Raw genomic sequence first — 15418 nt, forward strand, 5'->3', positions numbered from 1 at the left:
TTACTAAGAAGGAGAAAAACTGACTGCTACTGCTAAACCCAGGACAGTAAGATACATTACACCTCTATATATGGGACCAGAAATCCATGAGTACTGCATCTTTTAGCTAATATGATGCTAGCCTTTGAAGTTTATCCTATTTGGATTTTTGCCTCGTCCCTGGCAGCGTTCAAGGCCAGGCTGGATGGGACTTTGAGCAACCTGGTCTAGTGGAAGTTGTTCCTGCCCGTGGCAGGGGGTTGGAACTAAATGAACTTTAAGGCCCCTTCCAACCCAAAACAGTCTGGGATTCTATGATTCTATTACATAAGAAATTTATAATACCCAGAGTTATATCCTATAGTGACACTCTCTATTGATAAATAGAACCAAGTGTTAGCACATGCTATCCGCAGTGTAAATACTGGATACCAGTTCACTTGCTTCTATGTGAAAAGTTTTTCTTACTCCCACATACCTCTCTGCCACCTTTCTACATATTTAGTGCTTCTGAGAACTCTGGGTACATTATTTAAATAGATTAAGCTTCAATTTAGAATCCTAACATTGTTTAGGTTGGAAAAGACCTTTAGGTTCATCAAATCCAACCAATAACCTAACACAGCCAAGCCCGTCAGGAAACCACGTCCGTTAAGTGCCACATCTACATGTCTTAAAAGCCTCCAGCAATGGTAACTTCACCACTTCCCTGGGCAGCCTGCCCCAATGCTTGACAACCCTTTCAGTGAAGACATTTTTTCCTAGTATCCAGTCTAAACCTCTCCTGGTTGAATTTTAGGCCATTACCTCTTGCCCTATCACTTGTTACTTGGGAGAAAAGACCAACACCCACCTCACTACAACCTCCTTTTATGTAGCTGCAAAGAGAACTCCTGCTCAAATACTTCACAAAAGCAGACCAGAGCTGCTTTTGTGCGCCATGAACCAGGTAAAATGAGACAGAAAAGACTGGACAAATTTCTCCCAAAAGGAGAGATCTGAAACTTCTGTTATACAATTTCTGCTCATGCAAGTTCTGTACAGACATTGTGCAAATTAAATCTACCTTTCTGTAATAAACTTCTGCCTTTCTTTGGATTATTACTTCTAGCCTTTCTTTCATCATTTCTAAATGATTTTCTTCAGTCTTGGAAAAACATGTTTTCTTTCTCAGATTAACAACAGTCTGCAAATACGCCCTCAGATTCATCTGCCCCAAACAGAATTCTTTGGGAGCAATGTTCAATAAATAATGAGCTGCACTGATGGCAGAGAGAAGAGTTTCATCTGTTCATCTCAGAGCACTTTCAGAGTACTACCGCCACCAGCTAAGAAGTGCAATAGTGAAGCCACTCACCACAGCTGTGCAGGGAACCTGACCTTTATCGATTTCAGGACTGATTCACTTCAACACTATTGGCACCACTAATTTCACTTTAGTGCAATTCTAAAGCAATGCTGTCCACCTATATTAACAGGAATATCAGGAAAAGAATTTACCTGGTAATTGAGGTGGGTTTTTTTCAGTTGGTGTGAAGGAGCTCCATAATGTGTACAGAGAACATGGAGCAGGAATTTCAATTAAACGTGAGTCAAGGCATATTGGCTATTGTCTACACCTACGAAAGGAATCAGTCTCTTAGTACAAAGGGCATCCAGACAAAGCACATTCAATATTTATGTGCTCTTTTGGACTAATAAATCTCCAATTCATTCTTTCATCTTTTCCTCAACACAGTGGACGAGAAAAGCACCAAAGAAATATTCTGCGCAAAGCCCTTACTCTCCTCTATTCTAAGATTTCCTGTTTCACCTGAAACAAGGACTGATCAATGTCTGCTTTTTTTCTCTAATCTTCTTCATCATCTCTACCTTCTTAGTTTTCCAGATTTTCTGAACAGCATTCACCTGATCAGCTTACCTATGTTTACACACATATGAGAACTTAAGCTCAAATTGAAACATTCCTTTTAGAGTACTGCTGTATAATTCAGCTTGCAAACTCAACATTTCAACTTCACATTGTTCTTCCCAAGTCTTTAAATATTATTGAATTGTGTGTTGAGGCTGTGAAGCTATTCTTCACTCAACGGTAATTTCATTCATAATGCAGAACAGTAACACACTGGTTTGCATCAGAGTAGAAGAAAACTTGAGGCTTCATCACTACAGATCTGCTGCAGTTCCTTCGTTTATTATTTGACAACATTTTTGGGTGATTCATAGCTTGTGATTATTATAACATGACACGCTGCTTGATAGGTGTAAAATTTAAAATACTGACATAATTATTCAACTGAAGTTTAATAGTTTACACAAAACAAGTTAATCAATTTAACCCAGAAAAAGGTTTTGCTCAAGCCAAAAAAGCAGAGTGAAAATATAATGCAAATATTTAGCAAAGTTATAAAATAAGAAAGAATACATTTCTATTCATATGTGGTACAAGAAGATTTTCCTTGGATTGAGCCAACATCAAGGGATTTTTTTCAAGAAACTATTTTTCAGATTCTAATTAATAAGCAATGCACTATTTACAAAGTGGGAACAGCTGTTTTACAGGCTCTTTCTCTCCCCAATTAATTTAAATAGCACAATTCACAGAAATTATAACTATTTAAACTCTACTGACTTCAGTCTACTTATTAAACTTTTACCAATTTTTCACTCCATACATAGAAACAAATATTCTAGAAGAGTGAGTTGGAACCATTCTGAAAGTAATAAGCAAGTTTTAGATTCATGTAAGAGTAAATGACATAGTATGCGCTGTAACACAATATACTAGAACTCCTTTCCTCCCTCCTCTGGTTCATGTTGGGATGGGAAATTCTTCCTCTCTATACCTTTCCCAACCTCAGCTACTCCGTTTTGCAGCTTTATCTGCCATATACAACTGCATTTCCATAAATACTTCTATTGGGTTTGAGTGGCAAAGTTTTGGTAGCACGGGGACTACAGGGATGGCTTCTGATACTAGAAGATGCTAGAAGCTTCCCCTGTCTTGGTGAAGCCAATGCCAGATGGCTCCAAGATGGACCTGCAGCTGGGCAAGACTGAGCCCATCAGTGATGATGGTAGCACCTCTGGGATAACAGATTTAAGAAGGGTAAAAAGTTGCTGCGTGACAGCTATTGCAGCTAGAGACAGGAGTTTGAAGTTAAGGACTATTGTTCACTTAATAAAAAGATATGAGGAAGTTTTACATTAACATAAACATATAGAAAACATCAACTCACAGCCATAATCAACAACGGAAGTATTCACTTATGTAAGTGCCAACCGATACAGTACACAGTAATTAAGCCACCGCAGCATGGTATGTTTGATTTGCCTCTACACTAGACAGGATGAAGTTCAACTTTCCTCTGTGTGATGGTGTGATTTAGATTATAAAATTGCATAAAGGAAAGTAAATATACCAACAGACTGCTATCTGAGATCCAAAACATGGATGTGCACAACTGGGCCTTGGAATTCTTCTCTCCCTAGCATCTTTTTATTTCATTGCAATGATGCTTAGAAGAAAATTAATTTCCTCCCTAAGACAGCCTGAAACTTCTGACAGCTAAATGGGCTACAGAAAAACAATTTTGATAGTAATGAAGAAACATGCTATATAGAGACTCACTCACATGTCTTGGTTTGTTTTGTTTGTTTGTTTGTTGTGGTCAAGGAAAATCAGCTTGGAATGGAGAAGTAAGAGGAGAAGAATTAAGCTTTCACTGTAAAACACAATGGTTATCAGAAATGGGGCAAGGAAAAGCAGTTTTCTGTAATTCTTCATATCTTGGTTTTTAAGAGGTAATAATGGAAGGGTTTAGTGGTATTAAATCATGTATAAGACAGAAGTAGCCATGGAAACAATTTGAGGACCTAGGGCAGGAATTTTGACAGAGGTAGTTTGATGTGTGAAATTCTTTATTGTAGTAACTACCTAAAACTGCAATATCTACATGAATAGCTTCCCTGATTTGAGTGGAATGGTTATTTCTCACAAAAAAACCCAACTGTCTTCCAATATAGTTTAGTGTTCTTAGAAGCTCATAAGATGCTATTCAGTAGAGGAACTACTGATTCGTGGAAACCACCTCCTTTATTTTCATTACTAATTCTCCCTAATACTGTTACCATGAACTTTACACTGACGTCGTCAGTAATATTCACACTGAAGGATGCCCCCATTTCAGTGGCTAGGGTCTACAGTCAGAGCTTAAGACTCAACTCTTCCCTTGAGTTATTTTCTGGAAATAAATACATTTCTAATACTAACTGTAACAGGCTTATTTCCATGAACAAACATATCTAATTAATGCTTGCTTTGTTTCAAAATGTTTAAAATTCAAACCTACAACACTAAAAAGTTTACAGGCTTCTTAAGTTACACGGAATTAGCTGTGAAAATATTTTAAAAGATATTAAAACAGCACTAGGTATTTTTTACATTTTAATAATGTATAATAATAATTAAGACTACCCTAAGATGTGCTTGATGAGAAATTTCCTAAACACACAACTAAGTTGGCAATCATCTTGTGTTTGAAGGGGTTTGGAATGGATAAGCCAGAAGTGCATTTATTATATTATTCCTTTCAATTTCCTAATTCCAAAAATATAGATCGATTGATTTTAAGTTCCCACTGTTTGGATTTTGTGTTGTGGTTTGGTTTTTTTTTTGTTTTGCCCATGAGCATAACAACCTCAGAAAGAAAATCGGGGACATATTTGCATATGCAAAGATATCCGAACTAACTGGGGCATCAAAGACAACAAAGACTGGTTAATATGACAGGCTGCTATAGTTACCCACGCTAATGTATTTCAGTGTATACTACACTGTACTGTGCAGAACCTAGCTGTTTTCAGAGCACAGAGGAAGACTTCCAGAAATATCTGACAGTACTAAAAAAAATAATTAGCATTTATTTCAGCTTTTTCACAGACGGCATCTTGTTCATTTTTGTTCTCTTCAGCCCTACAGAGCAAGCATGAAAAATCCATTTCTATATAATACAAAAAGTATATTTTGCTTCAGGAAAGTAATAGTTTTAGGTGATCTTATGCAAAATTTTGAGCATAAATCTGTTTTGTGTTACTGTATGAGGAAGCAGCAATGGAGGATGTTTGGAGACAAGAGAAGGCTTCTCATTTCTAATACTTAACAACTTCTGTTTGCTCTGTAAATCCAGTAGGGAGGACTTAATAAGAAGCATACTGACATGGCCACTGAACATTTTTCTTTGCATCTTAATTTTTAAAAACTTTCATCATTATGGTAAAATTACTCACTACTTTCCCTGCATCTCCTGAGGTTTTAATGTCAGGGGGTGTTTTTTTGTTTGTTTTTAACAAAATCTCACAGCTGATGAAAGCCATGCACTAAAAGCATAAACATGAAGTTAACTTTTTTTGCACTGTACCATGTCATTCTATTCTGGTACAATGACTTCATCTGTTATCATTCCTTTTAAATTTTATTTACTTCTGTGATATTAGACTGCGTTTGTGGACTACTCGTTATCTATCAGGCTCTCTTTGCCATTCTCCTTTCCAGTACACTGCTGTCAGCTCACAACATCTTGTTCTTATATATACACTAAAACATTTTTTTTGCCAATCCTCTCTTTCAGCATGCATGCCTGACTTCCACTGAAAGCAGGAGCAGGATGGTGAGTGAAATAATATATGTGAAACTATTGATAAATCAACAGGATTAGAATATACAGCACAAATCTGTGCAACTCTGGAAGTTATGGGCTTAAAGAGGAAAAAATGAAACCAGAAAATAATTCCTGTAAATGTGTGGAAGATAAAATATTAAGACTGAAGAATGGTTTTATTCGACAGATATTACATTTAATTTATTCTATTTTTTAAAACTACCATAACATTCTGTAAGCAAAATATTTGTTTTGCAGGAAAGAGAGGGATATGTCCAAAATCACAAAGAATCAAATAAAATGCCTAAACAATGTATGTCATGTTTCCACAGGCAGACTTATTCTTTAATAATCACTGTAATAATCTACTTCAAACATTCTGAGTTTTGCTTAAAATATAATTAATTTTTAGCACCATGTCCAGCTCATTAGATACAATTCTCCACATGCTCTGTCCAATTGTTTTTATAAGATTTAAAATTCCTTAGGAGTTAAAGAACATTTCCAGAGACTGAAAGAGAAAAGAAATCATTTCAGACCCTATCCAACACTGAGCTAGTCCAGACACAAAAGGCAGTATACTAGGCGGCTATTTAGTCAGTTTCTTTATAGTTCCTGAACCCCTAGTGGTAACATGTGAACTTTGTTCCAATATTTTCTTTACCTCACCAGACAGCAAAACACACTACCAAGATAAAAAATTAAACTGATAAAATCATCAGTGAGAGTAACAATAATGAAGTTGATGAAAGGAAATGTAATTTCTCAAATATTCATATCTTGCTGCTATACATGTGACAGTAACTGGTACAGAAAAGAATTCATTGCTCCTGACTTCACAGCTTCTCTGTACAAATGTTGCCTTCCATTCAAGTGACAGAGTCTATTTAAGCCTGCTTTCTTTTCTTAGTGAAACTTCAACTTTCCAGTCAGGAACCTTCTCATTCCTACATATCCCTTGCAATAGCAGATACTACTAATCTGATACTTTGCTGAGTAGCCTCTTGTTGGCATCATTCCTCTGTGTGAGATCCCCTTGGCACAATCACATACATGAAATTATACTTTCTACACAATCTCAACAGCAGTTGGTAACGAAAAGATGTCTGAGACGGATAAGGAAGATAGTTTTTTCATGGGTCTGAACTCACAATTTTTCATTATGAGATCTGTTGATTCTTAAATGATACTAGCTTACACTAACCATTAAGGAAACGAGAAAAGCAGGTAACTGTCAAGATGAATGTTGGCCTCCAGATGCTATTTCAAAATTATCTGATATTTCTAAAGCTTTAAAACTACAGCAATACAAACCAGATTTATGGAAAGAAACACTTTATGTGTGCCATCTGAAACACTAAATAATTCTTGGTCAGACTGAGAAGACTTTTTTATTGCAATAGATCAGTTTCTTTTCCAAATATATTAGAGTACTTACCAGCTGTAAAGCTGTAGAGCAGTCTTCTGTGATTTCAACAGTCTCAAAAAGAATTTGATGCCTGCTTCTGCTAGTTTTATATCTGTTTTGGGAAGATGTTTCCCTTAGACATCTTCCACTAACTGCCACAAAGACTTGTACAATAATCCAAAGGCAAAATAGTAACCTTCTTTTCTAACACAAAACTTATCTGAATCCCCTCTGCCTTCTCCCAGTGGAGACAGAAAAACAGTAAATAGGAGGAGAAATCTCCTTTGTTGCCTTAAGTGCCGGTGTTGGCTCGGGTAGAGTTAATTTTCTTCATAGCAACTGGTATGGGGCTATGGTTTGGATTTCTGCTGAAAACAGTGTTAATAATTCAGGGATGTTTTCATTCCTGCTGAGCAGCGCTTACACGGAGCCAAGGCCTTCTCTACCTCTCACACTATCACACCAGTGAAGAGGCTGGGGTTGCATAAGGAGTTGTCAATGCTAAAAGCTAGACATGGCTTCAGGAGACTGGTTTTAAACTCTTAAGTACTTCGTTCAGTATGTCAGGGCAGGAGATTGAACCATAAAAAGCACATTTTTGTTTAAACTTAATACAAGACTCCTCTTTAAACTCTGACAGAAAGTTAACTTAGTTGCTGCCTAGAAACTTTGTATCACTCCTGAATGCAAGGCTTAGAGAAAAACCCAGTGGTCATTTTGTATTTTATACAAAACTATAAAAAATACTTTGCTTTAGCACAAGGAAATGCCTGTCACTATACAGAAGTTACCTGTTACTAGATTTTCTCTGTAGCGGCCTTCCCTGCTATTAAAAATATTTAATGCTCTGCAACAGGCAAAACACTGCAGATGCTGCACTGTTTTTCCTGTCATTTAGGCCACATATAACATACAAGGCTTTGTCGAATTAATCAACAAAATTAAACAAGAACATCCATTCTTATTTCTGTCTTTATTCAGCTAACCCTGCAGAAAAAGACAAACAAACAAACAAAAAAAAAAAAAGATAGATCTGTGACCACAAAAACTCTTATTGCAGTGGTTTAGGTTAAGTATCCCTGCCCATGGCAGGCAGTTGGAACTAGGTGATCTTTTAAGGTCTCTTCCAAACAAAACTGTTCTATGATACTATGATAACCCTTTTCTGTCACTGCTGAAGTTATATTTCATGTCCCAGATTTCCGATCTGTAAAAACAATTACCTATAAACCTATCTCAAAGTTATTAGATAGATATTATAAAAAAGTTTTTCTAAAACCACCCCATGAAATGGAGTCTGGGAGATCACATCAGTGCATCTGTATACAGGAATTCCTGTGGGAATGGTGATCCGTATGACAAGAACAAGCTTTACAACAGTTAACAAGACTCTTGTGAAAAGTGCAATCAATGCTTAAGTCACAAACTGCAAGAAGCATAACAGATGACAGAGCTGCATAATGGCCCACTGAAGAATATATTGCATGTAAAGCACAGAATCTTAAAGCAATTTAAGAATTTCTGGATTTGTAGTGTGCAATTATTCATGTCTTTATATAACAAACATCAGAGAATCACTGGTAAAAATTGGGCTACTGAATAACACTACTTCCAGTGCGTGAAGAATTAAAATATTCAGGATTTCCTGAGGTTAGGCCATTCACCATACATTTACAAGCAATTATGCTTAATGGAAAGGACAATTAAGGGTCTCCCAGAGCAGAGCAATAACAAAAAATACACATTTTGAAATGAAAATCCATCCTAATTCTTTGGCATTATAGTGGACAAACTGCTGTAGGAAATGCGCTGTTGATGAATACTGTGATTAGGTAGCTACTAAGCAAGATCACATGTCAATTTTACCAGGGAAGATGGCTTTTACAGTGCTTTAGTTGAAGTTCCTGAAAATACTTTTACATTCTCCTGTACACAAGTGAATTTTATCTTTCACTCACTATGAAAGATATCATTTGGATTTTGGTTCCATGGAGAATCCTACCCTTCTAAACTCCCTTGATTTCTTGAGGCCTCCCAGCTGACATGAATTTCACACCATGTTGGGAAACCTAGGTCTTAAATTCTGTGCATTACAAATTTTTTGAAAAAAGTCCACTGCCTTTTAGCTTTAGTTTAGTTGATAGAAATCACTAGAACCCCAGATTCTGTATAATTTTGGTCACTTTTGGTATGGAGAATTCCATTCACTGATTCTGCAGGTCAAACTATAATATTCCTATGTTATTTCTTTTACATGAGATGCCCATTTATTTAAGATGCAATTTACCTAATCCCTTGAAAATTATATCTTAAAAATATTTAAGCACATCCTGATAATTGATACAATTTAATAAAGGTTTGTGTCTGTTACCTTTAAAGACGATTTGGTCCGAGGTTCTGTTTTCTGCCTGGTAAGCTTGTTTTGAAGAAGCAATGACTGATCTGTACGAGCATCATAATTTCCATGTTCTGAATCATCTGTGTATGTGTCTTTTTCCTTTCCTGTGCCTGAAGGAAAAACAGAAGAAAACAGTGGACTCATTTTAGGTTACAGAAGAAAGAAACTAACAGTATTGTTAGAGCCAGAGTTGAATATTCATTTTAGTTATCCAATTTTTAATAACTTTTAGTCTATCTCTTCTTGCAAGTTTTTTACTTGAAATGTCATCATCTCTGTCTTAAGCTAGAAGTGACTTCTCTTTTTAGTAGAAGGCCTATATAAACATTTCTTTTACCATTCAAATAGAAAAAGCCCACAACATTCTTTACATTACCTAAAAAAAACCCCAAACAACCCAACCCCGACGCAATATAAAGCAAATATTCAAATGTTTTTGTGCTTGACTTACACTCGTCCAGACTCAGAACATGTTGTCAAATAGGAAGGTGCATCTTGCAGACCTGAGTAACCTCTCATGCTTTAAATTTAAGCAAGCAATCAAAATGCCTGATGGGCCTACACTCATGATGCTCATATGTGGATACAGTATTTAAAAATTTGCATATTAAGGTGACCACTCGAGAACACATTTTAAGAGGCGTCACTATCAGTGGTAGAAGACAATTAACACCATGAAGAAAGTGTTTACATTGGATTTTTAATTGCTCAACAGAAGTTTCTATTAAAACTTGAGTATCCAAAGAGAGCTGCAGATGGCTGAGGACCGTCCTCAAAGCTTACAAAGATCCACTCTCACAGACTAAATTTCCAGCTGAATCACCACTGCAGGCAAGTTAGAAGGACTCAAGTCTCTGAGTCATCCTACAGCCTCTTTCAGAAGGGAGACATTTTCCAGCCATATAATTTCCTTGCACATTCTCCATCAAAAAATCATGACAATACTTACCATACATACCCATCAGGGGTAAAATGAGGGGTAATGTCTGTGCAACATTGGACCGTGTAAGTTATAATGAATGCTGGAAAATGGTTAGTCTTGAAAAAATATTTTAAAGATGAAAAGTATGGAATATTTATTACCATACAATTATATCTTGGACAAGTTGAAAATAGATACTCAGACAAAAAAGTTATCCACAAATACTGAGTTAAGTTCTCATCTCAGCTTTCACATCAACCTGGGAAAAGTCAGGGGGACTGGGAACAGCATTTAGTCCAATTATTCTAAATACTACATAGATGCCAAGAAACAAGTCGTGGTTGCTGTGGGAACCACAGTCTTGAGCTTCCCAAATTTTATATTCATAACAGCTCATCTGCAATAACAAAGTATCTTTAATAAGCTGTTCAGTTAAATTCTCCACAATAAGTACTACAGAAGAGAAACCCCAAACAACAATTATCTCACATAGCCTAAATATTTCTGAGATGGAACATTACACTGGAACATTTACCAAGGGCTGTTCTTTCTGAAATTGAGCTACCTGCATAATGATTACACAAAATGAGGCCTTGGTAATTTGTGATTTTGATATTAACCTCAGTACATCTGTGGAGGGATTTCTTAACGTATGAAATAGCCTGTTTTAATCATCAGAGCACCAACCTCAGGGATTTTATTTTAAGCAATGTTTTAATCTTAGTATACAGGCTACTCTCTGGTCCACAAAAATGAATGCAGCAAAAAGACTGTGAAGTAGGTTTCAAGTGGAGATATACAAAGTAGAAAACAGGATACTTAAGCAAGATTTTATTCATGGCCAGATGTGATGAGCTCTCAGCTTTAGTAAAGATCAAGAGCTTGTAACAGAAGCCAGTAAAATGAAGAGACAGGACTACAAAACCTGAACTGAAATAGGACATTTAAGCAAAAAGACTCTACTTGTATTAAAAAGTCTATTTTTATGAGGGAAGTTTTAGCAGATTAGACATTATAAGCATACTTAATACTAAAAAAAAAAAAAAAAAAAAAGCTTTGCAAAAATACCTAATCTTTTTTCAACTTTTTAAAGCCACGAAACAAGCTTTCCCTTAGCAGTCAACATATTTTTACCTGCTAAGCTTTTTTTATGTTTTCAAGGACACAGCTTTGAAGTATAGCATATATTTTCCATTAAAAAAATATAAATTACCACCTTCCACCTAGAGATACCTGATATCTCTGTCTGAAATGTAGCACAAAAGGGTTTTAGCAACAAAGAACACCGTAAAAATACATTAAGAATTAAAGAGGTGCATTTCTTACATAAAATTGAACAATACTTCTTACTATATCTCTGAGCAGCTGATGACTTATTCTATGCACCTAAAGCAATGTCCCACAAAGTAAAAAAGGGAGGAAAGAAGGAATGAAAATTAAAACACAGCATTTAAACACAGTACTTGAATAAACATTTGTTATAACTGTATGAGAGACATAGCACCTAATTCATATTTTAGAACTATCTTCAAAAAGTGCATTTTTCTTAACGTTCATGTAGTTTGAGACATTAACGTTAACAAGACACCTAAAGTGTTCTTTGTAGATACTTTGAATAGACTAGTGCCATTTACCTCTTCTGCAGCATGTATTTTAGAAAAATCCGTAATATAAATAATTATGCTCAAGGTAAAAATTCAATGGATTACAACATATCTCTATACCAAAAGAGGTTAGAAAGAACAATTGCAAAGTGTGTGTGTTTTAGATGGCTCATTTTGTTTCTTAAACTGAACTTTCTTGAAATTCCTTTTGATTAGTTTTAAAATTTTTAAAGAACAGAGAATGAAACAAGCTGGGTTTAGGAAAGAGCAGAAATGAAGCTTTGCCACCAACAGCATTGACTATGGATTTGTATTTTTCTACAATGGGGTGCTTTTCCTGTAAAAATGTATACACCACTTTTATTAAAAAAGAAAGTCTCTCTTCCTTAATTTTCCCACCCATCAAGCCAAAATTACATACTGTTAAACTTACAGAACCTGAATTAACTTGAGCTGATTGTTCCTAGTATCACCAAAGCTTATCACAAGACAGTAATTTAACTCCTTAAGTCTTTCTTCAGTAACTGCAGTTTCTAAACTTGTGTAACATTTTTATATATTTGTCTATAAAGTAACACTATTTTCTGCCATCATTTCCTCCATAATCTCCATTATTTGGCTTTGCATTTTAACTGCCATTTTGCTGATGTATTTGAGTTATTAAGTTTTAATTAATATAACTTGTGGTAGAGAGCTTTTTGAAGTGTTGTCACATAAAAACTTTTATTTAAAATAATCATTAAAGGCTGAATTTTAAATAAAGATGAGGATATTAAATCAGAGAAAAGGACTACAGCTTCTAATTCCAGAGGCAGAGACTGAATCATATTTCAACGAAGACAATGTGAACTCCACTATTCAGTAAGTCAAGGACTTCTCTTTAACTAGGTACGTACTTAAAGCAGATTCTCCCATATCTATATTGTGAGCACAGCTGAACATGTAACTAAGTAATGCGTACCTTCAACCTTGGATCCACACTCAAGTATAAAGTAATTTTAAAAAGATTCAAGAATTAATCAAGCAGATAACAGATGTCTCCATCCCAGTAGCTGCTTTGTTTTGCTATCTTGTAATATGGAGACATGATGAGTGACTTCAGCCTTCATACATCACAAAAACCTATCTCCACTTGCTGACATACAATTTTGCTATGCTTGATACATGACATTAAGATTTGCCCTAAGGGCACTTGCAGGATAAAATGTAGTAGAGACTTTCAGTTCTGGGAGTCTTTTACTTCACCATGCAGAAGCACTTTGTTTAAATATTGATTTCTAGGTCCACACTTCGCATTTCCATTTTGGGGTCTTAAATGCTTGCCTACAATTCTTTCCATCATACTTGCCTAAAGGGCCAAGAGTGCATTTTATTTATAACAGTTAGAGGAAGAAAGCACCCGTAACATGCAATCCATCAATATATTTCAGATACTTGCTTTTCTGTGCCAGTTATTCCTCAACTGCAATGTGTATGTGCATTAGTATTAAGATTATTCCTAAATAGTTTCTGTTTCACACTGATATGATGACTCCTGACTCACTTCTTTAAGGCTTTACACATTTGCAAATGGGCCTTGAAAAGCTTTCGTAAGAAGAAATTATTGGTCAATAAATTAATCCCCTTTTGTCCTAATTTTAGTTCTAGAAACAGCAAATAACCTGGAAAAGGATATCACAGGATATCACACCTGGATAAGTGGCATTGTGATGGATTCACATCTTATTTTATTCTGCTGTGTACCTGGAATACTACATTATATGCATAACATGAAAGGTTTTTCAGTTACCTATGTATGTGTGTTTAGATACCAAAAAACTACCATAACAGACAAGCGCAGAGCTTTCTTAATGTACAATTTCTCATGACTTTTCAGACAGTGATAACAATTATACAGAGTATTTCTAATTTTTTAAAAAGGGGAGTCAGGTATTATGGCTGTTTGGAGGAGTTAAGAGGGTGTACAGAATCGCAACAGGCAGATTAAATGCCTAAAGCTCTTTGATATTTTGAACCTCAATATTAACTCCAAAGACTAATCCTTCCTATGTTTTGGCAAGCACTATGTTCATAACAGATCACAGCTTTTCCAGCCATGTTGCCAGCTCTACAGGCAGGAACAAGCTCTAATATGGAAGATGGAGAATTCCCTCACAGACCACGTATAGGAAAAACTGACCTAATGCAGCTTTTCAGCCATCTCACAACACAGAAGAGATGTGACAGCCCTTACCTTCGCAGGTATTGCCTAAGGAACACAAGCTTCTGAACAAATGATTCTAAGAGTCACAATGGAAACATCACATTTCTGTCAAAGCAGAAACTGAACCTGGCTTTCTTGAGTCATATCCTCTGTGATTTTTCAGCCCCTCCTTTCATGTCAATATTGTATGTATTGCATAGGTAATTCTGTCCATTTCGGTTTATCATAACATCACTTAACTAAAATTCACTTTCAAGGTCTTCTGTAATTAAAAGATGAAAGTTTTTATCATGCAGTCATGCTGACACTTTGTTGGATTGTTAATTTTGATTCAGGTCTTAACTTCTCAGTTCACAATGTTGCACCATAGCATTAAATTAAGGGCATTTCTTATACATAAGCTTTGTAATAATTAGAATCAAAACACATGAAGACTACAAGGCTATAGAAATATTACGAACTACATCATTCATGATCAAGTTCCTATGTAGGAAGGATTTAATTTCATGTTAAGAAGGATTAGCTGCTATGCATAAATCCCTCATAATTAACCTAATTCACAAAATAAAAAAAAAACAGAACTGAAAAAAGAATAATTTAATTATTTTGATTTATTTGCTAATGAATGTTTATTTGTCAAATAACTTAAAATCAGAAACTCATATCTAAAACCTGAATGTCAATTTGTATTGGTTATATTAGGCATTACTCTTTTTTTACATCTTATCTGAAATTAAATATTTCAGCCTAACAATTAGGGCAGATTCTCTAATTTCTGATTGTAGGGTCTGCAGAAAGCTACTTCCACATGCAGAAAGCTACTTCCACATGCAGAAAGCTACTTCTATACTTACTTTTTTTAGTATGAGCAAATTGGATTTTTAAGTTAACAAGCAGATTATCAATCAGATTCGCAAGTCATTCTCCTGGTCTAAATGGATTTCCAATATGGCTTAACTCCTGAGAAATCTCGATGCCTCAGGCACAGAATCACAGAATGGTTAGGGTTGGAATGGACCTTAAGTTCATCTAATTCCAACCATGTATGTGATAAAATGGACTTTTAAAGGCATTAATTAGGAAGAAGTTATTGCCTGTGAGGGTGGTGAGGTGCTGGCACAGGTTTCTCAGAGGAAGTGGAAGGTGTCCCTGCCCATCGCAGGGGGTTGGAATTAAACGAGCTTTAAGGTCCTTTCCAACCCAAACCAGTCTGTGATTCTATGATTAATCTGAATTATAATAAG

At 35.6% G+C, this 15418-nt stretch overlaps 1 protein-coding gene across 2 annotated transcripts in view; it reads right to left on the bottom strand.

The window, feature by feature from the left end:
* Positions 1–15418, bottom strand: part of ANO3 (anoctamin 3) — a 200765-nt gene that overhangs the window by 60529 nt on the left and 124818 nt on the right. The window contains exons 4-5 of one of the 2 annotated variants that reach the window (XM_065683384.1): positions 9419–9555; positions 9375–9377 (exon numbers count right to left, since the gene is read on the bottom strand). In XM_065683384.1, the coding sequence (XP_065539456.1) occupies positions 9375–9377; positions 9419–9555 (140 nt within the window). The remainder of the gene's footprint in view (positions 1–9374; positions 9378–9418; positions 9556–15418) is intronic. The other variant, XM_065683383.1, reaches the window with a different exon arrangement.

The sequence above is a fragment of the Lathamus discolor genome, chromosome 6, assembly GCF_037157495.1.
Source record: "Lathamus discolor isolate bLatDis1 chromosome 6, bLatDis1.hap1, whole genome shotgun sequence".
NCBI lineage: Eukaryota > Metazoa > Chordata > Aves > Psittaciformes > Psittacidae > Lathamus > Lathamus discolor.